At 45.4% G+C, this 23,063-nt stretch overlaps 1 protein-coding gene across 3 annotated transcripts in view; it reads right to left on the reverse strand.

The window, feature by feature from the left end:
• Positions 1–23,063, reverse strand: part of BTBD11 (BTB domain containing 11) — a 299,357-nt gene that overhangs the window by 117,392 nt on the left and 158,902 nt on the right. For all 3 annotated transcript variants that reach the window (XM_046013680.1, XM_046013681.1, XM_046013679.1), the window contains exon 2: positions 5,727–5,876. In XM_046013680.1, the coding sequence (XP_045869636.1) occupies positions 5,727–5,876 (150 nt within the window). The remainder of the gene's footprint in view (positions 1–5,726; positions 5,877–23,063) is intronic.

The following is a 23,063-nucleotide window of genomic DNA, read 5'->3' on the forward strand; positions in this document are numbered from 1 at the left end:
GCCAGACTCAGGTTGTTGGAGCAGCTCCCACTAAGTTGCCCCCTGCATGCCAGATACAATCGCCCGGGACAAAGGGCTACACATTCCAACGGTGGCTCCTTCTGCCCAAGAGACAGCAGTTGAGGCAGCAACTTCACCTCCTTCCCTCATCTACAGTCAACTGTATGTTTTGAAAACATACTACAGTATGTTTTCAAAACCTCCTAAAACCCTGGGGGAGCAAGGATCATCACCCTCTTGTCATAGATGGGAACACCAGGGATCATAGTGACCGAGTCACTTGCCTTATATCACACAACACAGATGAGGAAACAGAGGTGTTCTCCAGCATCACAAACTGCTGTTTAAATTTCCCCACCAAAACCCCTTCCTTGAACAAGAAAGAATGGAAAGACCATGTGTAATCCAAGTCATTAGGGACAATGGAAGACTGAACCCTGGATTGAGCAGGAAACCTATCATTCATTCTTTCATTCATTCATCAATTATTTATTGAGTCCTACATGTGCCAACCATTACTCCCATGCCCTAAGGATATCATGATATTTTAAAAAAACACAACCCAGGGTGCCTGGGTGGCTCAGTGGGTTAAAGTTTCTGCCTTCAGCTCAGGTCATGATCCCAGGGTCCTGGGATTGAGCCCCGTGTCGGGCTCTCTGCTCAGCAGGGAGCCTGCTTCCTCCTCTCTCTCTGCCTGCTTCTCTGCCTACTTGTGATCTCTGTCTGTCAAATTAATAAATAAAAATCTTAAAAACAAAACAAAACAAACAAAAAGCCACAACCCTCCCAGCTGTCATGGGTTTATAGTCTTGGTGGGGTGGACAGACAATATATAAATAAACATATGGATGTCAGGTGGTGATTAAGTGTGATGAAGAAGATTAAAGCAGGAAGACTGTATAAAGAGCAGTGGGGTAGGGGTGAGTGCGGTGGTCACAGGAGGGCCTCTCTGAGGAGGGGACAGTGAAGCAGAGGCCTGAATGAAGTGACAGAGGAGCCCTGTAAATACCAGGGGAAGAGCTTTCTAGGCAGAAGGGGCAGCACGTGCAAAGGCTCTGTGGTAGAGTGCAATATTCGAAAAATACCAAGAGGCCAATGGCCACTTTGCCATCATAGAGGGACACAGGTGCACCCGAGGAGCTGGAGGCAGGACTCAGCAAAGAGCCCAACTCCATTCCAAACAAGGAGAGAGACCTTCTTGTCCAAGCCATAAGGATTCAGATTCTTTTTTCTTTCTGAGGACACCGAGGAGACACAACCCAGAAAGCTTTTCGCTCACTGTTGTAAATTAATGGCCCCATTTCGTCTGCCTCATTGAATGGGAGCAACAAGTTCACAGTTGAGTGTGAAAAGTTTAGTATGAATAGGAAGGAGCACTTTATGATGAGGCTCTCATTTTTTTCCCCCTTGAACCCACAGAAAGCAAACACTACAATTAATGACTGTCTGATGGGGTTTCAGCTGGGAGCTTGTGGATAAGGCTGGGATGTCAGGCAGAGGAGCTGAGACAAGACCTCAGAGGACACGAGTGTGGGATTGAGTGGAACCCAAAGGAGAGTCAAGTTGGTTCCAAAGTGAGCACAAGGCCACGGCCTCTGCTTCTCCTGTGGCCTCAGTGGGAGAGCCTGGGCGGGCCCGATTCCCCCAGATGTGCTCACTGGTTCAGGGAAAGAGAGCCTGAAGGGACTGCTCGCCAGTCTCCAGGTCAACTGTGAAGTTCAGCGTGTCACTGTGCAAATTTTCTAGGACTCAGAGTTAAAAAAAAAAAAAAAATGGCCAGCCTGTGTCAGTTTGGGGGCTGAGTGGCGTCCTAGTTTAGCTTCACACTCCAACAGTTTAGGCATGCATGGGCTCAGTTCCAGGTCTCTGAGATCAAAGTCCAGTTCTATAGAGTATTTAATATTTGAGTGGACTGTCATTAAGAGTTCCTCTCACCGGTGGCATTTTCTTCTGATCTTGTTTCAGAGACTATCTCGCTGCATGTTCCCCCTTGAGATTATCTCCCAAGCCAGGGGTGCTGTGTTAGGGGCTCACAAGGCAAAGCTGAACTGGACACAGCATAGTAAGGCAGGAAAACAACAACAACAACAACAACTGGGCTCAAATTATGACTCTGCCATTTACTAGCTGCATGGCCTTGGGCAAGACCTTTCTTCCAAATTTCAGTTTTCTTATCTGTGAAATGGGAACACCTTTTATCTACTGAAGGCACTCAGGTGCTCCAGAATGAGTGGATTTATCTTCACCCCAAGCCACAGCAGGCTGGACAAAGGTAAGTGTTTTAAACATCCTGGGTGATCAAGTTCTGATCAAAATGTGATGCCCTGAGGATATGGGCGGGGTTACAGGGAGAGGTCTCAGCCCCCAGGGTGGTCCCCATCTAGGTGCTATCCTTTGTGACTTTCTGCATCTCCAGGTCTGTTTAGAGGAGAACATTTACCATGCATTCAACAGAGCTAGCTACAGATCCCCAGAGCTGGAAGGAACGCAGCCCTCACTGCACCTGTAACATGTAGAAACACCTGCCGGGGTTCTCCCCGAAGGAGAGCAGTCTTGTGGTGAAGCGTGGGAGCTCCGCCTTAAGAACCGCGCTCAGTCCCAACTCCTGCAGCTCGTGGGTGCGGTGGACCTTAGACAAGTTGTTCATCCTCCTCTAGCGTCCCTTCCCGCCAGTGTGGACAACAGCGGTTACACTGGAAACAGCTCATGTGGATTTATCCTAGTCCCCTGGTTCTGTAACACCAGCTGCTGCCGATCATTACTGACGATGGAGAAGGCCATGGGTAGGCTCTCTGCCCTTGACCCTGCACAGCCTGATTCCAGAAGAGCAGGGATATCTGGGAACAGACTTGCTTCAGCTCACCTTTGCCGAAAAACAGTAGTTTCTACAAGCCACACTGATAGAGTAATCTTTGAATATGAAGAATGGCTCTCTAGGTACACAGAGAGAGCAAGGCTCGTATTGATTCAGACCACAGAGCAAGCCACTCTAAATTACAGTCAGATCAGAAAAGCAGGTGATTTTATTACCTCTGGTTGCCGAGGCGGCTTATCAATGTGCTCTCGCACATACCTTCTACGGGTTGACTTAATGAAGGTACAGAACCCCTGTAATTAGCAGCACCCATTGTGTGCCGACAATTCATATGTGAAAGTCAATATCAGTGAGAATGACAGGGTCTAATATACAGAGCAAATTGACCTTAAAAACAATTTCTGCGGTTAGCTGCTGCTGCAGCCTGCCTGCTTTGGCGAAGAACAGATTTATTAAGCAAATCTTTTCTTTGTGGAGAGCCGGAGTTAAGCAGGGCCCCAGCCCAGGTGTTAGACTCAAAGAGGTACCCTTGAGGTTATCCTAGGACAAACCCTGGAGACCCCAGCAGAGAGATGGTGATGAAGCTCTTCCCAGGTTATGCCCATGCAGACATGATCCAACCCTGGAGCCAGATTCTGCATTTCCAGGGTCAAGGGCATGTCTCAGAAATTCGGAAGGTCCCAAACAGTGTGGCATTTCTTCTTAGAGCAATGCTCCCCACCCCCGCAGGTGCCGCTTGGACCCTCTATATCCCAAATCCGTGGGGGAGCTATTAAAGTACAGACATTTTCTTATCCTTTTCCAATTGTTGGAAATATTTCAAAATATCATTCACACGTATCACTACCTCCAAATAATGGGGTCATCGAAGCTGCTACTGGATCGTATTATATAACGTGCTGCTAAAAAGTACAGAATGGCTACATCACAATTTTTATAAAAATATTTCAGTAACTGACTTTCAATATCATTGGTTTCCTTCGTAAATGTATACATGTATTTCATGCATTTAAAAATATTATTCTGAGGCAGGGTCCATAGGCTTCACCAGACTGTCAAAGGGGTCCATGGCACCCAAAAGTTGAAGAATGATTATATAGCGGACAGGTAGCTGGAAGCATGGCAGCATCCTGTGACTTCTGGGTTTGAGGAGAAGGGGGGTGCAATTTCCAAATTCAGGTGCCAGGAAGTAGCTCCTTAAAGACCAGAGGACCTGCCACAGCCTGCATCAGCTATGACTTCCCTTTCCAGAGGGGGGCGCAATGTGCTAAATGGATGCCTGTCCTGGGTGTAGAGGGACTTCCTTTGGGAAGAGGCACACGTTGTCTTCTGGACCCTGATTCCTTTCTATGGTTCAGAATTTCCCAGAATGTCACACCGATTCAGGCTTCAACATAATCCATTTTTTCTAAGATCAATGCTCAGGTCCCATGAGGAACACACCTTCAAGCAATTTGATAATCAACTGAACATAAGTAAATTCAGTTTTATTTTCTTCTGGTTGGCCAGACTCCGAGGGCACAGCCCTGAATTAAGGGTGCAGAAGGGTTTCAGATCACTGCTCAAACTCGAGACCCCCAATCTTCCCTTATCTCCACCTTTCTGTACTTTCTCTCTCCCTGTCCTTCCCATTCTCTTCACATTTCCTTAGGGCGTACTATGTGCCAGGCAGTGTTCTTGGCATTGGGGTTACATCAATACAGCGAATTATCTCTACTCTCTGTGAGAATATATTCTAGTAGGGAGAGATTAACAATTTAAAAAAAGAAACGATAAAATAGAGTGTGGTTAGGTGGAGGGGGGGAGGGTAATGACAGCTAATCGCTACCATGTTTCTTGTTGGGGTGATGGCAGTTGATGGTGGTTGATAGTTGCTACACCTTAGTAAATAATTAAAAACTAAATAACTAAAAACCGCTGAATTGGACACTTTAAAGAGGCGAACTGTCTATAAATTATATCTCTGTGAAACTTTTATTAAAAAACAAAAAATATTAAGGGGAAAAAGGCTTTTGGAGTATTTAAAAATTTTTTTGAAGATTTATTTATTTGAGGGGGGGAGGGGGCAGAAGGAGAGAATCTCAAGCAGACTCCCTGCTGAGTGCAGAGCCCCGTGTGGGGCTCGATCTTATGATCCATGAGATCATGATCTTAGCTGAAACCAAGAGTCAGACGCTTAACCAATGGATCCACCCAGGTGTCCCTAAAGGTATTAAAATTCTGGGTGAGGCTTGAAGGTAATGAGGGAACTAGCCATGTGGCTATCTGGAGGAAGAGCGGTTGAGGAAGAGGGAATAGTAAGTGCAAAGGTCCTGAGGCATGCCTGCTATAGTCAGGGAAAACCAAAGGGCCAGAACGGCTGGAGTTCAGGGGGTCTTAGGGGACAGGAGAAGAATAAAAGGGATATGTGGTGTGGACTACAAGCAATTCTGAGAACTTTAGCTTTTTCTGTGGGTCAGATGGAAAGCCAGTGGAGGATTCTGACCAGAGGAAAATGTGATTTGACATACGCTTTAAAATGATTTCACTGGAAATCAACAATGTACAGCCACCATCTATAGAGCATTTACTGTGTGTCAGCCACCATGGCAAAGCTTCTTTATGGGCATTAGCTCACTGAATCAGCAAAACCATACTTTAAGTCAGGTACTATTATTTTCTCTATTTTATAGAAAAGGAAACTGAGGCTCAGAAAATGTTAAGAACTTGACCTACAACAGTGACAGTGGCAGGAAATGTTATCAGACCTGCCTGACTCCAGAACCCTTGCCTTCCCCACGGCTACCATGGCAGCGTTCTGTGCACACAGCAGGTGCTCAATAAAAGCTGTCACCTGGCTGGTGACGAAGCACTGTCCTGAGGGGAGGGGCACCTTGGGCACAGAGAGGCCAGAGAACCAGTGTCCACTTACTCAGTTCTGCGATACTGCCCACACGGGTGGCCAGCAAGGACTGCTCGATGGTCCTCAGCTCTGACTGGCTGAACATGGGCAGGTCACCCGGCTTGTTTGACCGCTGTGGGTCCCTGTGAAGATTCAGGCTGTCTGGCAGGCACAGCACTCCTGCAGTGGGAGAGGAAAGACAATGAAAGAAAACAGTGTTATTTTTCAGGTGACCAACGGAGAGGCACAGAACCTTGCACCACTTCGAACCATGCGGGTTGGTACTGCAAAGCCAAGATGGCAACCAGGGCTCTATTTTAAAAGATCTCCTGAAGACCCTGACCTGCTGATTTTAACAGACATGTGGGCATTCATCTGGGCACATATTGCCAAAGGACACAAACTAGAACCCTTTCCTCCAGCCTGACTTCTATCCAGTCAGAGATGTCTCTGGAACCAGCGGTCACTGTCCCATTCTCCCTCCTGGAGTCAGCTGCCTCCCCCGAGTGTCCCTGAGCAGAAGAAGAGTCTTTGCCGGCTGTCGCTCCTGAGGGCTTGCTTTATTTGCCCAACAAACTTAACTCTGGGTGGTTGGGCTATTATTTGTTAGACAAAGCTTGGGCTTTCTCTGTGGTAGAAGAGTCCCTGTGGACTTTTGTTATGACTTTATGGTGAAAACCTACGGGAAACCTCTGGCATCTCATGATTTCTTCCCTTCCTGGCCATCCCATGAACATTTAGCAAGAGCCTGAGAACTTACTTGGGGAGGTTATTTAGAAATATTCACTTTTCCCTCCACCACCCAAACCTCCCTAGGCAGAGCCTGCTTTCTTGCTCCTTGACTTTGGGGTTGACTGATTGACTTACTTTGGCCAAAAGACTAATGCCCGTGATAGAACCGAAGGCCTGAAAAGCGTCTGTACAGCTGAACTTGCTCTGTTGTAATTCTGCCATCATCACAAGAAGAACATTCCCTGGCTGGCCTGCTCGCTCAAGGACGGTGAGGAGACACATGGAGCAGCTCCAGTACCAACCTGTAGCTTAGAGCTACTCTACAAAAACCAATACCAATTTGGTCTGCCTTTGAGATAGTGGATAGTGATAGTCAGCATTGTTAGGGTGATGACTAACAGATACACAGATCACTGAGGACCCAGTGACCAAGGCAGGTGGGCACTGTACTGTGCTAGGGGCTGAGGATACAGTGATGGATAGAACACACACACTCCTGGGGCACCTGAGTGGCTCAGTCAGTGGAGCGTCTGACTCTTGGTGTTGGCTCAGGTCATGATCTCAGGGTTGTGGGATTGAGCCCCATGTCAGGCTCTGCACTGGGAGTGGCGTCTCCATGGGATTCTCTCCCTCTGGCCATCCCCTACTCATATGCACTCTCTCTCTAGAATAAATAAATACATCTTTTAAAAAAAAGAATACACATACTCCCTGTCCTCACTGGGCTCACAGTCTAAGTGAAGGGGAAGATTGTTACCACACACAACTGTGAAGCCATATGGTCTGTGCTCTACAGTTCGAGAACGTGAGGAATGAAGGGACGTCTTAGAAGGGACCCCAGCAATGAGTACTTGTCAACACACAGGAAGCATTTATTGAGTGCCTACTCTGTTCCCAACCCTGCAAGGCATTTTGGAGATGCAAAAGCAGCAGAAGATATATTTGAGTAGTGCCTAAACTAACTGAGGAGACAAGACTGTGAATGACAAAAAAACCACACACACAAAAAACCAAAAAACCCATGGGAATAATATGACGATATCAATACAGAGGTGCCAAGTGACTTAAGCCAACTGGTAGGGTGAGGGGAGACAGACAGATTGCAAATATCAGCAGTTCAAGCCCACTGCTCACCCTGCTTGAGCCACAAAATTTCAACAAACAAAGGTTTCTGCTTTGAAGATGGGCAGGCTTGAGGTGGCCCCGGTCACACACAGCTCTTCTGGGCCCTGTTGCCCAATTAGTGACTCCAGCCACACTGAGACCGTCACTTGCTTCTGGATGTTTCCCACTCACACCGAACAAGATGACCCAGCAGACAAAGCAACTCTCGTAGACGACTGTAGATGAACACCGAATACATAGATAAACAATGCAAACGAATGACCATTAGAGTCTCACATTCCTATACGCAGGAAACTGGCCAAATAAGTGTCTTTCTAAAATTGTCCTCTACTATTTTTCAAATACTTTGCGAGTCAGAATAAAAATGTATTTTATATCATAGCCCAGTGTACACACACCCACACACACACACACCCCACCAACTCCACTGCACACTTTTCATGTTTCCCATGAAAAAAAGTTTCCCGTAAAATAATACTGATCTGGATGATGTATGATGCACTCTCATTCTTTTTCCTTTCCTCTTCTTTTCTGTATCATTAGTAAAAATGCTGGTGTGCAGCACCAAAAGTGATTTCATGACCCACTCATGGGTCACGACAAGCAATTTGGAGAACAGTGTGGCTGACACTGGTATACAACAACTTGGCAGTAACTGGACAACACAGGTTCACCAGTCACTGGATACTACCTCATGCAGAGAGGCTCTGCAGGGAATGGAGAGATGACTGAGAGGTGATCCCTACATTTCAGAAACCCTCAGCCTGGCAGGGAAGACAAGACCTTCACAGAAATACCCAACATCCCAGGCAGGTCTTCTGCCTGCCTCCTTTGCCTCCATAGATGAATCACCCTCCCTTTCACCCTAAGCAGGGACACCCTGAGTCATCCTTGCTTCCTCCTGCTTGCTCACCTGCTGAGACAGTTGGTCCAAGGCCAAGTTGAGAAGCCATTGCCATGGCAACAAATGTTGGTCCAATCCCTCCCCAGAGGCCTCCCCATAAGTCCCTGACTCTTATTCAGAAATTTACTACCCGTGGAGGGCTCACTGCAGATGGCACCAGATGATCATGATCCAGTGTGATAAGTGGCCCCAGGTTCCAGGGTGTGAGGTCCTCTGCTGGGAGAAGCAGATGGTGATCAGGGAGCTTCACAGCAAAGGGGACCCACAAGTGAGCCCTGAATGTGGTGGAGGACAAAAGTTTTCTAATTCACCATATGTATGATCCTTACCCATATGCACAGGCTTGCTTTCTTGGTATTTGCATTACATACAGCAAGTTCTATTCTCAAGCAGACATCTGAAACATTGCTTCACACATGGTTGAGGTACAAGCATGGGAGCTGGTCTGGATCCCAGAGCTTCAGTCCTGGATCTGCCACTGCCCACCCATGTTTCACCTGAGGCAGGTCACGGGGCCTCTCTGAACCTCAGTTTCCTCTTCCATGACATGAAGTTCATAATAATGGCCTTGTCTCCCTCAAGGGCGTGCTGGGTGTGAGCAATGAAATGGAATCATGTGTACTGAAGTACTGTGCATGTGCTAGGCATATAATGTTAATGGAGATGAAAATCAGCTAATGTGTATAAACCCAGCTTTGGACTGCTTTATGCTTTATCATAAGAATAAATAATTTCCCTTGGAACTTTTCCTCCTTCTTTTAGAAGGTTATGGAATTTAAATGAAAGTGTATTCATTCAAAGAGGCTTTGAAAGCTTGATTACTGAGATTTGGAAAATCTATAATTGGTCTATTATGCAAAGATTATATATCAGCGTTTTCTTTCTTTCTTTCTTTCTTTTCTTTTTGAGGACTCTGTATGGGATATACACATAAACTGGAGGTTTTTTTTTTTTTTTTTTGCATAAATATCAACTAGGTCAATAAGAAGGTCTCAGCATCAGTTTTTAGTGTCAGACACAGACCTGAGCTTTGGACGACTCATCAATTTCCATTACTAGAGCCAAGGACAGCCACAGCCTAGTGATTAAGAGTCAAGTTCAAAGACAGGGAGAACCAAGGTTCATATATGACTTCTTTGCACCTAGGAGGAACAAGCTCTCTGAGGAGCAGGTGACCATAAGCCATCATCAACCATGAGCGTGAAGGGGTCATGGTCTCCCTGAAATTCTCTTACTTTGGAGTGGCTTGTGCATTTGTCTAAGGGGGAAGTCAATTCATATTCTCAAATCGGTCTCTGGGTCCTAAAAGATGATGAATGAATGCCTTTGGGTGTCCATACTGCCAGGCCTTCTCTCTGGTGCTTGCCGTAGGTGGGGTGGTGTGGGCTTGGCAGAACTATGGACCCTAATCCCCCGGCAGCTGCCATGCAACCTGGGCAAAGAACTTTCCAGATCCCCAGTCTCCAGTTCTGCAAAGAGGGGTTAAAATATCTCCTTCATTGGTTTATTGTGGTGATTACCCAAGATAATACGGATACTTAAAGCTTCTGGCCTATAGAGTAAGCGCCTGCTAACTATCCTGTTGCCACAAATGTGCAGTTTTATTTATTTAATGTCTGGATTCAAACAGTCTTGAGGATCATCTTTCCGAAATCTTGTGGGACTGGAGACAGACAACCTTTTGGTTAGGTTGCTTAGAATATAAAATATGAGAACTGCTCAGACTCTGGGCCAACCACATGGGCATTCGGTCTCGGGTGGGGATGATCTGGGTTGCCCTTCTGTCCCTGTCTATGTCTCCTTCCTGTACGCATTGGACAGCCCCCCGGCAAATAGAATGTTCAGCCACCACTTCTCTCCTCTGAGCTTTCCTCTGTGTCTCCATTCTATTATTGGATCTGGGTGCTATTTACCCACCAAGAGAAACCCCAATAAGACAGCCACCAGCCTTTAGCTGTTCTCCCCTCACTGACGGTGGTGACGACAGTGACGGAGGAGAACAAGGGATGATGCTGCTTGTCTTCTTGTCTTGGCACCCAGGACACGGGCTTGGGTTTCTGCCTTGCCTGTCTGGCTGTAAGAGGAGAGAACAAATTCTCCAAGCCTCGCCTGCCAAGCTAGGCCTTGTTCATTGCACAGTTATCCCCAGAATTTAAAGTAGAGGGTCCTGGCGCCAGTACTGGCTTTAAGAGACGGGAAGGAAGCAGCTGGCGTTTAGCAGAACTACCCTTGAACGCGTACCAGAGAGATCTGGCTGGGTTCAGATTTTGGTGCTGTTGTACCCCAGCTGTGTGGCACAGGGCTTGTGACTTGGCTCTTCTGAGCCTCTGTTTCTCCCTCTGTGAGATGTCTGACACTATCTACCTCCTAGCGTGGTGGGGAAGCCATATGGCATAATATATATGGACAGCCTGGAACAGAAAAGGGGTCAATAAATGTTTGCTAATAATCCGAGTGAAGTTCTTTGAAGCTGAAGATTTAGGAATTCAATCACATGGTGCCAGAAGGCTTTCATTTATGGTTAAATGTCTTAAGGAGCAAGATAGGGAGTTAACAGATTTTTAAAAATATTTGCACAACTGGCTTGGAAACCCCTTCTTGCTTAAGACACTTGGCAGTGGGAAACAAATTCAGGGCTGGCTTGGCCAAGCCATTCGTCTGTGAGAGGCATACCATACTCCAATTAGGATAAACCCAGACCATGTTCATTTTTCCTTCATCACAAGTTATATTCAAAGGGAAAATTCTTAGGACTTCTGAAGCCAAACCATCCAAAGAAATAAGAGGTAGAAAACACAAAGATGGAAAATTTTCAGAAATGGGTTTAATAACGGGCCCATCTATGGAGCCTAGAGTACATACGAGGAACGAGCGTGTTGACCTTGAAAGAACGAGAAGTTATTTATGGATCAACCACAAACACTGAGCCCCACAAAGACACCAGGACACATTTGTGCCCCCAAAGGCCCCTTCCTGGTCGGCAGGGGAGACAGACCCACCACCAACTGAAACCCTATGGGAGACACAGGAGGGCCGAGGTGTGCATGGGGTTCCACTAGGGAGCCCCGGGGGAGTGAGCCCAAGTTGGCCCGGGGGCTTCAGGGAAGCTTAACACTAACGGGAGCTTAACACTGGGGCTGGGCCCCAGGGAAGCAGACACCTTACAGCAGAGCTGAGAGTGTGGAATCTGGAGCCCAGGGGAATGCCGGGTTGAATCACTACTTCACAGCCACGTCACCCAGGCATGCTATTTAGCCTCCCGTGCCTCAGTTTCCTTGTGAATAGCACAAGAATGGTATAGTGCAATCCTCGTAGGGCCACTGAATGATCAAATAAGTACATACGTGTGAATCTTGGCCCCTAGAAATAGCTCAATAAAGAACTCACTATAATAGCTTATTATTATTAATTATTATTATTATTATTATTATTATTATTGGGACAGTCCAGGAAGAACAAAGGCCCAGAGGCACTGCATCTAAGAGCAGCTGGAGCTCTGTAGCCAAGAGGGAGCAAGATGGGAACAGAGGGTGTCGAAGGACGGAGGAGCAGCGGGACTGGGAGGCAGGGACCGTAGAGGGCACTGGGCCATAAAGGGTCTGGACTTAAAAACTAAACCTTTACCTTCCACTCTGCTTCTCTCTCTTCCCTTTCACAGCCAAAATTCCAGAAGGAGTGGTCTGCACCAGCCATCTGCATTTCTTCCTGACCCTCACTGTCTTGAGATCTTGTTAACTCCCTTATTTTGCTCAGTGCCCAGCAAGTTCAAGTTCATCCTTCAAGGCCCAATACAAAGGTCACTTTTGAGATCTCAAGACTCATAAAGGTTGCAGCCCCTGTTCTTAGGAAGCTCCCAGTCCAGAGAGGGAGATCCTGAGACAATAAGGAGACTGGAGCTTACCGGAGTGGCTGTGCCTACTGCATGCTGAGCTAGAGACAGGTGGGAACAGGGTAGGCTTACAGAAGAAGAGGTGACCAAAGGGGACACGGTAGGCTGCTCTGCCCATATGCGCCAGGTGCAGCCAGCTTTCCCTAGCAGCCAGCTCAGGAATAAGAGAGCTAATAAGAATCTGAGTTTGGGCATATGAGCCTCGCCAACAGGACACAGAGGCAGCCACACTGTTACTAAGGCAATGTATGTGCCATGGGGCACCAAGACAGGGGGGCGATGGGGCAGCTCTAACACTAATAGCGTAAATGAGAAAATCGACTGTTACGGGATGGGGAAGAAACAAAAGGGAAACGCTCTGACGGGTCCACTCATTCAGTGAGTACTAGTTGAGCACGCCCTAGGTGCTAGGCGTGCTTCTAGGTACTGGGGTTCCTGTAGCCCAATGCTGGAAGTCCTTGCCATCTTGGTATGTTTGTTCCAAACACGTAAGTGGAATATGTAGCTGGTTGGGTGGCAAGCGCCGTGGAGAAGGGCAGAGCAGGAAAGGAGGGTAGGGGAAGCTGGGTCTGGGAGCAGGTCACACGGAGAAGGGGGCATTCTAAGAGAGATGTCAAGGAGCTGAGCAGGTGAGCCTGGCCAGTATCTCAGGGGACGAGCAGGCCAGCAGTAGGGACTGTAAGGGGAAAGGTCCCAAGAGGGGTGGGCCTGTCTTACTGGAGGAAGGAACAGACATGGTGAGGAAGGAATAGGCAATCAGGCAGGAAGGAGAAGGGGTGAGGGCATTTGCGGGGAGCCCCAGGGGCGACTCTAGACTTTGGCTTTTACTCAGAGTGAGATGGGAGCCATTGGGGGGTTCTGAGTAGAGAAGGGTTGTGCCCTGAACTTTTTGGAGGGTCACTCCAGCTGGTGGGTCAGGACAGGCTTCAGGGAACGGCCAGGGCGGAACCACGGGAGTTGAGAATGGAGGTGGTACGCGAGTGCATCTTCATTCGGTGTGAGGGTAAAGCCAACGGAGTCTCCAGTTGGGTGCAGGGTGGAGGAACAAGAGAGGTGCTGGGAGCAGCTTCAGGGTATCTGGTCTATACGACTGAAAGGATGGATCTGCCATTTACCAAAATGGGGAGCACTGTGGCAGGGGCAGGTCTATGGAAAAGATCAAGAGTTCAGTTTTGGTCCTTTCCAACTTGCGACAGCTGTTGGACACCCCAGTGGAGATGCTGGGCAGGCTGTCTTGCTGTCTCTCCTGACCTCCCATGATGCAACGTCTCAACACGTCAGCCCCATGGTGGCTTACGCTCCCCACCCCCCTTCCCTGTCACTAGAGAACACTATTAAATATCCTTACAAGATGGTTGGATGCCTCCCTTGCCCCCTCCTCTCCTAGAGTTTTCCCTTTATTGCATTATCCTTGAACTTCCCCCATAGAGTTCTGAGCTACATCCATCACATAGGGGCTTAGAAGAGAAAGAGACTCATGCTCCCAGTGTCCTTATCTCCATAGGGACAAGCGCCTGGGTCCCTGCAGGGCTTGTAGTATCTGCTTTGGTCCCTGACTCCTCCTAAGCGGCATTTTGGACCTCCAGCTAGGTCTTGGATACTGGTGGAAACGTCAGAGGTTAGCCAGATTTTAGAGATCATCTTGGCCCCAGAGCAACCTGGCTTCTTGGGAGTTTCTCTGAACTACATCTCCCTTGCTCACTATATAGCAGTGGTAATCGTGGGCATAGTGTCACGTGGTGGTGATAAAACTCAGTTCTGGGCGGGACTGACAGGGAAGATGTGTGTTTGAATGTTTTGAGTTAAAAACTGGTCTCTGACTTTTCAATTAACACACGGCAACAGGCCCGAGTCAAATAATGATGCAGTGTTTGGACACTGAGACTCTCCTGTCTTACTTACATCGAGTCAGACATGTATCTTCCTCTTGAATACTTATAATGCAAATACATTCATCAATCTATCCATCCAACCACCCATTTATCCACCCACCCAAACTTCTGTTTACGTAATGGATCATCACTTAATTAATTAAAGGGTAATTAATTAAGCAGGTTTGTTTTTTTTTTAGTACCTACTATGTGCTACACATTGTGCTAAGCAATGGAGATACAGCAGGAAACAAAATGTGGAGCTTAATTTCTATTCATCTATCTACCCATCCATTCATCTACCCTTCCTTCCATCCATCCATCCATCCACCCACCCACCCACCACCCCATATAATTTTCCAGATTGGGATCACAATGAAAAGTAAGACACAGATCTTGTCCTTAAGAAATTCATAATCTAATGGGGTAGGTCCACCTGCTCATGACTGTCACAGGTGCTATAAGAGAAGCCCATACTTGCTACACTGATGACAAAAATAGAAATTAGATATTCCACCCAGATGGTGTGTCAGGAAAGGTTTCATTGGTGAGCTGACCCAGGATCAGTCTTGAAAGATGAGCTGATGGTCACTAGGTGAACTGGACTGGGGCTGAAGGAGAGAAGGGCAAACCAGAGAAAGCAGTAAAGGTATAGGGGCAGGAAAACTCCTGGTGCATTGTAGCGACTCTAATACGCTGGGGAGCTGAACTGAAAAGAATCACAGTGAGGGTGTGACGAGGGAGGTGGGTGGAGACTGGATCATGGATGGCCCGAGTGCTTTGCTCAGGGGCTTGTACATCATGAGGACAGGGGCAGTTGAGTCCCTGGGAGGTAACTCTGATGCCTCATTTCTTGCCTCCATGAGGTCAGGACTCATTGTTGGTGTTCTGGCCAAAATAACCATCCAACACCCAACGACACCCACAGTCAGTGGGAGATAGGACAGAGCAGAGCACAGCACTCTGCTCAGGCTGCCAGCAGACCCAGATCAACACATGGCCCTACATCATTCTTGGACGCTGACATCTCCTGGATTCAGAATATTGCCTGAGGATCTTTTCTGGCTCAATGGATGACTCGAATTTGACCTCTGGCTTTCCTGAACTCTCCACACACACTTTATCCTTCTCCATCTCTGTCCAAGACTCAAGATCTTAACCAGCCCCTTGGTGTGGCTGAGCAGGGCATCTGGCTGGATCTCCTGCCTCCTCAGCACTGTCTTGACAGGATCCAGACCGGCCCTTGGCTTACTTATCAACATGTTGAGATAATGTAGTGAGTTGAAAGTTCACTTCCAGGTATCCTCTGTCCCCTCCTCGCCACCCACTCTCATCTTTGACATTCATTTAAAAAATGTGAGCTACTTTCAAATCATTAATTATAAAACCATACATGCCCATTTCAAAAACTTCAAAAGTAAGAAGGGGATAGAGTGGTAACCTGAAAACAATCTCCTTTCCTCTCCTGCAACTAGTCCTACTCTCCCATCATCACCACTCTTCTCTGTTGGTTGTATGAGGTTCCAGAATTTTCTACCCATTCTCATTTACTGACTTATTCATTCACTCAACAAATATTTACTGGGTCTAAAGAACATGCAGTTTGCAGAAAACACAAAGGTGGTGTGAGCAAAACAACACACAAGTCCTACCCTTATGGAGCTCAGGGTCTGGCTGGGGCGACAAACGTCTATCAAGTAATCACACAAATAAATATACAAGTGCAAGGTGTGAAGTGCTATGAAGAAAAAGCGCATGTGTGTACATTATACCCTAACCGATATGCCGGCTGACAAGCTGTATCTAATTTAATTTGATTTCAAGTAATTATGAGCAAGATAGTTCTATCACAGTCACTAGCATCTGTTTCCCTTTGTTTGGGAAGTGCTTTTGCATACGTTTGCCTGGTTTTTGGTAGAAATATCAAATTCTCACTGATTTGTATGAGTTCTTTCTACATTAAGGAAATTAGCCCCTTGCCTGACAGGTGTCATGCACACGTGTTTTCCTAGTTTGTCATCTGCCCTTGAATATTTTTACAGGATTTTTCCAAGTAGAATTGTTTTCCTTCAATACAGGCAAACATGTCATCTTTCTCTCTTTCAATTCTGGGTGTGGAGTGATAGGTTTTAAATTTAGGCACAGGTGGTCCTGATTCATTTCTATTTCTTTCTTCTTTCTTCTCCTTTCTTACCGCTCCCCCACCGACTTTATTTTTCAGAGCAGCTTTAAGTTCACAGCAAGATTGAATGTAAGATACAGAGATTGCCCACATATCCCCTATGTCCATTCATGCAGAGCTTCCCCCATTATCAATATCTCTCACCAGAGCAGTACATCCGAATAATTGACACACCTACATTGACACATCATTGTCATTCAAAGTCCACAGTGTACGTTAGAGTTCGCTCTTGGTGTCGTACATTCTATGAGTTTGGACAAATGCATAATGACAGGTATCCACCATAATAATGCCATATAAAGTAATTTCACTGCCATAAAATGCCTCTGTGCTCCTCCTATTCATCCCTCCCTCCTCAAATCCTTGCCCATCACTGATCTTTTTTTTTTTAATTTTTAATTTATTTATTTGACAGACAGAGATCATAGGTAGGCTGAGTGGCAGACAGAGAGAGAGGGGGAAGCAGGCTCCCCACTGAGCAGAGAGCCCGATGTGGGGCTCGATCCCAGGACCCTGAGATCATGACCTGAGCCGAAGGCAGAGGCTTTAACCCACTGAGCCACCCAGGCGCCCCCCATCACTGATCTTTTCACTGACTCCACAGTTTTGTCTTTTCCAGAATAATACAGTATTTAGCTTTTTCAGACTGATTTCTTTTACTTAGTTCATCCACATCTTTTCATAGCTTGATATTCACTTCTGTTTAGCGCTGAAAAATACCCCACTGTCCAGATACACTAGTTTATGTATTCATTCAATTAGTGAAAGAAATCTTGGTTGCTCCTAGGTTTTGGAAATTATGAATAAAGCTGCAGGTTTTATGTGGACACACATTTTCAATTCCTTTGGGTAAATACTAGGGAGATCAATTCCATATTAACCTTACATTTTGGAACCTTGTTGTTATTGCCTAATACTTCCAAGAGTTTTTGGTCAGTTCTTCTGGACTTCTACATAGATGATCATGTCCTCTATGATCAAAGAGTTGTATTTCTTCCTTCCCAATCTGTATACCTTTTATCTCCTTCTCTTGTCTTATTGCATTAGCAAGGACCTCTAGAACAATGCTGAAAATCAATGATGAGAGGGCATATCCTTGCCTTTTTCCTGATCTTAGTAAGACGGATTTGAGCCTTTCTCCATTAAGTGTGATGTAGCTGTGGAGTTTTTGTAGATATTCTTTATCAAGTTGAACAAATTCCCCTCTCTCTTAGTTTACTAAGAGTTTTTACTGTGAATAAGTGCTGGGTTTTGTCAAATAATTTTCTGTATCTATTGACATGGTTATGTGATTTTTCTTCTCTAGTTTGTTGATGTGATGGATTACATTAATTGATTTTTGAACGTTGTATCAGCCTTGCATACCTGGGATAAATCCCACCTGGCCATGGTGTATGACTCTTTTTATACATTACTGGATTTGATTTGCTAGTATTTTTTGAGAATTTTTAAAGAATTTATGTTCATGATAGATACTTGTCTATAGTTTTCTTGCAATATCTATGTCTGGTTTTGGTATTAAGGTAATGCTAGACTTGCAGAACGAGTTAGGAAGTATTCCCTCTGTTTCTGTTTTCGGAGAAAGACTGTAGAGAATTGGTATGATTTCTTCCTTAAATCTTTGGTACAATTCATCAGTGTTTTCTGTTCTGGAAGGCTATTGTTGATTCATTTTCCTTAATAGATATAGACATATTCAGATTATCTACTTCTTCTTGTGTGAATTTTGGTAGGCTGGGTCTTTCAAGGTATTGATTCATTTCACCGAGGTTATCAAATTTGTGGGCAAAGAGTTATTCATAGTATTATTCTTTTAATGTTCTTGGAATCTGTAGTGATGTCCCCTCTTTCATTGCTAGTATTAGTAATTTCTTTTTTTCTTAATTAACCCTTAATCTGGCCAGAGGCTTATCAATTTTATTGATCTTTTTCAAAGAACCAGTGTTTGGTTTCATTGATTTTTCTATTGATTTCCTGTTTTTAATTCATTTATGTCAGCTCTGATTCTTATTGTATCTTTTCTTTTGCTTACTTTGGATTAATTTGCTCTTTTTTCCCCTAGTTTCCTAATGCAAAAGCTTACATTATTGAGCTTACATCCTTCTTTTCTGACACATGCATTCACAATAATACATTTTCCTCTAAGCACTGCTTTCTTTGCATCCCACAAATTTTGATAAGTTATGTTTCATTTTCATGTGGTTAAAAATATTTTTAAAATTTCTTTTGAGATTTCTTCTTTGGACCCACATGTTATTTAGAAGTATGCTATTTAATCCTCAAGTATTTGGGACTTTCCAGTTTTCTATTACTGATTTCTAGTTAATTCCATTGTAGTCTAAGAAGACATTATGTGATTTTTATTCTTTTAAATTTCTTAAGGTGTGTTTCATGGTGTAGAGTGTGGTCCCACTTGACGAATGTTCTATGTGAGCTTGAGAAGAATGTGTGTCTATTGTTGTTGGATGAAGTAGTTCATAGATGTCCATTTTGTCCAGTTAATGGGTGATGCTGTTGAGTTCAGCTGTGTCCTTACTGCTGGATCTGTTCACTACTGATAGAGGGGTGTGAAGATCTCCATCTATAATCGGGGATTCATCTATTTCTTCTTGCAGTCCTGTTTTTGCCTTTTGTTTTTGAAAGTCACGTCGAGGCTATTTTAACTGTTTCTTTCCCATTTTAACTCTGCCTTCAGTATCTAAGTATGGAACTACTGAAGACGGTCACACTAGAAAGGGAAGGAAGATGATGAGCAGTCGGGGTAGTATGGAGGTCTATGCCAGATTATGAAAACTCTGGATTCATTATTTGAATCTACATTATGTGCCCTGAAAAAAATCTAGCTATACCCCCTCTGGCCAACTCCCTGATTCTACTGTGTCTCACTGAGACCAGCTAGGTAAACACACGTTGAACTCATGAATGAATCCTGAAACACACGTTGAACTCATCTGAATGAATCCTGGGTAGTTCTTGATGGGAAAGAAACATTAATTAAAAAAAAAAGATAAATTTTAAAGAAAGGTGTTAATGATACATTAGCACCCTACTGAGGATTCCTCCCTGCTAGAGAAGTAAAAGGGGGCTGAAAAATGAATTTCACACGAGCTGTTACAGCATCTTATGCCAAGGACAAATATTCACAGATTTGTTATCCCCGGGATGTCTAGAAAGCAATTCCAGGTAATTGTGAGGGTACCGTCTACGGTGGAAGCCCATGTACTTGGCAGGCTTTCAACTAGAAATCTCTTTCCGAGGGAGCTTCCGCAAAGTAAGAGCGTGAGGATCATTTATATTCATCACAAAGGCCCCCAAGGCCTGTAGGATCCTGAATCACCCAAAAAAGATTAAATCATGTTCAACCAAGCTTTAGTGCTAAGTATATTTAATTGTATCCCAAGTCTTCCAAGACTGATTATCTTTAATTAAACAGCCTGGCGACTACAGACATATCACTTATTTGATATGATAGAGAGAGGAACTACTCAGTAGGACGTTTAATAAGTTAAAATACCCTATGGCTGACCACATGCGAGGACAGAGGCGTGTGTGTGTGTGTGTGTGTGTGTGTGTGTGTGTGTGTGTGTTTACAGGCATAGAGGAGGTTAAGCCAACATTTTGGGATCTGGCTAACTGCTGCTGTTAACACAGTGTGGATGTTAATGGCACATAAAAGCATAAATCTGCCATTTGCAGCCATGCATGTGTACGTGGATATAAATAACTAACAAGGCTTTCACAATCCATCCAAAATACAAAGATTACTAAATTGGCTTTTAAAAACATTAGAATCCCATTAGGCCAAATTCAGCAGCTGATTACTGAGCAAAATAAACCGCCAGAGGACTCTAAATTCTCCTTTGTTGCCGCTGTTAAAAGGTACTGCACTTTCAAGGAGGCCACGGGCCCCTGGGGAAGGGAGCACACAGTTTGTGCTGGCAAAGAGGGGCCCCGTGCAGCTACACATCGGGATGAAGATGCTTCTGGAGAGATGGGAGGTCTCTCCAGGAAGAATATATGAAGCAGCCCAGATTTAACTCAAGTAGTCCGGACGCAACTTCTCACCTTTATTTATCATGGTCTCTCCCTTATTATGAAGTCTTGACTCAGTAAGTCTTTTTGCACATTTTCGTCCCTCCCCCTCCAACTTCTACCATATTTACCACATCTTTTCCCTTTTGTATCCTGATACTCCGAGGTCTGGGGCCTCGCTTAATCTGGAGGGTCTGCCCCTCCCTGGGTTAGCCAGTTCCTGAAAGCAAACAACTTGCCAGTGAGTGTGCTTTCCAAATGGGAACCCACCAATCCAGAGCCCACACTCCTTATTAATCAGGCTTTCAAGCTCCAGGTCACTATCCTCCTACCCTAATCACCCCCGGGGCCAGGTACCAAACAACCAGGGACAGTCCCCTATGCCCCAGAGCCCACTGAAATGATTCAAACCAGTCAATTCTAAATCTGCTCATCCTGCCTCACCAGCTCCTTCCAGTGCAAACCACAAGAAAGACTCGTTTGCCCACACTCCCCCTTTCCCTCTGCCTCCTGACCTGTCCTGGTGCTTTCTGGTGTGCATGGCATACCCCTTCTCTTGGGAACCGAGAGTCACGATCTATCTTTTCAAACTCCCTCTCCTGATCTGGGGACCTTACTGTGCCTCAGATTTCCTGTCAATACATGTTATTTTTAAACCCCACGGAATTTTAATACTATGGATACATTGTGTGTTTATATTGTGGCCCTTCGGGGCATTGCAAACCACAGTAATGCCGAAGTATTCTTTTGCTTAAAGCAAAGTCTTCAAGCTCATGACTACTTTCTCCATTTGAACAACTTTCACGGGCTCCCCGCTGCCTGGAGTGTAAATGGTAACTTCTTCGCAGGGCATTTAAACACTTCTATGAACTTTACCCTACCTAGTGTCCAACCAAATGTCATAGGGCTTTGAAAGTGACAGAGGAACTCACTTCCCTTGCTCTGGATCCCCATCTCCATGCCTCCGCTCACGAGGTTCCTCCCATCTAGAACGCCTTTCCCTTGGCTTTTTACAGGGAGTGATTCTACCTGACTTCAAGGCCGAGCTCAAATGTGACCTCCTTAAACAAGCTGCCCCAGATTTCCCCAAATGCTAGGATCCTTCTTCCCACAGCAGGATGCCTGGTGGAACTTCCACACCTACTGAGTGTTGTGTCAAGATAATAATAACACCGATGAAAAACAACAGTTAAGATTTTGTGGCCCTTGCTACGAGCCAGGCACTATTCTAAGCATTATACATGTATTAATTATTTTAATCCTTACAACACCCCTTTGCAATTCATTATAATTATCGAAGAGTAGACTACGGCATGTGTGCATGTGCGTGCACACACACACACACATACACTTTCACCCTCTGTATGTATATGCATATACATATATGTGTACATATGTACATATACACACACATTTATAGTTGTCCATCCATTCATTTAGTGTGTGTGTGTGTGTGTGTGTGTGTGTAATCAAAATGCCTTCTAGGGGGCACCTGGGTGGCTCATTTGGTTAAGCATTGGACTCTTGATTTCAGCTCAGTTCACAATCCCATGGGTTGTGAGACTGAGCCCCACATTGGGTTCCACATCAGCAGGGTGTATGCTTGACATTCTCTCTCTCCTTCTCCTTCTGCCCCCCTCTCCCACTCGCACACAAGCATGCTCTCTGTCTCTCTAAATAAAATCTTTTTGAAAAATGCCTTCTAGGACAAAGATTTGTGCCACATAGAAAAACGAGACACTTTCTGCCTAGGAGGAGTTTCTTGATGGATGTGAATACCCATTTTGGAAAATTTGTGTTTTGTTGTTTAGAACTGTGAGTCATGAAATCATGGACCTTGAAAGCTGGGAGGGCTAAGACACCACTAGGTCCAGCCCCAGCCCCGAGTCAGTACAAATACTTTCTGAGTGTCTGTTATGTGCCAGACCCTTGGTAGGAGAGATGGGGAAGCCACGGTGGCTTATTCTGAGAGCTTACAGTTAAACTCTTCGTTTTAGAGATGAGAAAACCAAGGTTGAACCAGAGATGCTAAGTACCTTTCCTAAGGTCACACTCACTTGGTTTAATCCCATTTCTTGGTAATAGAAAGCCATTTCCAGTTCCAGCCATGAGTCCCCAATTTTGAAAGAATCAGAATGCTATCCTATACTCTTAATGTCATGTGGTAGGCAAGATAATGGTCCCCTAAGAGGTCTGCATCCTAATCCCTTGAACCTGTGAAGATGTTAAGTACCATGGGGGGTGGGTGGGTGAGGCATAACAGTACAGATGGAATTGAGTTGATAATAGGCTGACTTGAAAATAAGCGGTAGGGGGCGCCTGGGTGGCTCAGTGGGTTAAGGCCTCTGCCTTCGGCTCAGGTCGTGATCCCAGGGTCCTGGGATCGAGCCCCATATTCGGCTCTCTGCTCAGCAAGGAGCCTGCTTCTCCCTTTCTCTCTCTCTCTCTGCCTGCCTCTTTGCCTGCTTGTGATCTCAGTCTGTCAAATAAATGAATAAAAAATCTTTAAAAAAAAAATAAGCGGTAGTCCTAGACTATCTGGGTGGACCCAGTGTACTCATGAGGGTCCTTCAAATGGAGAAGAGGCAGGCAGAAGAGTCTGCTTGGGAGTGATGCAGTGTGAGACAGACCC

This window comes from Meles meles, chromosome 7, assembly GCF_922984935.1.
Source record: "Meles meles chromosome 7, mMelMel3.1 paternal haplotype, whole genome shotgun sequence".
In the NCBI taxonomy this organism is placed as follows: domain Eukaryota; kingdom Metazoa; phylum Chordata; class Mammalia; order Carnivora; family Mustelidae; genus Meles; species Meles meles.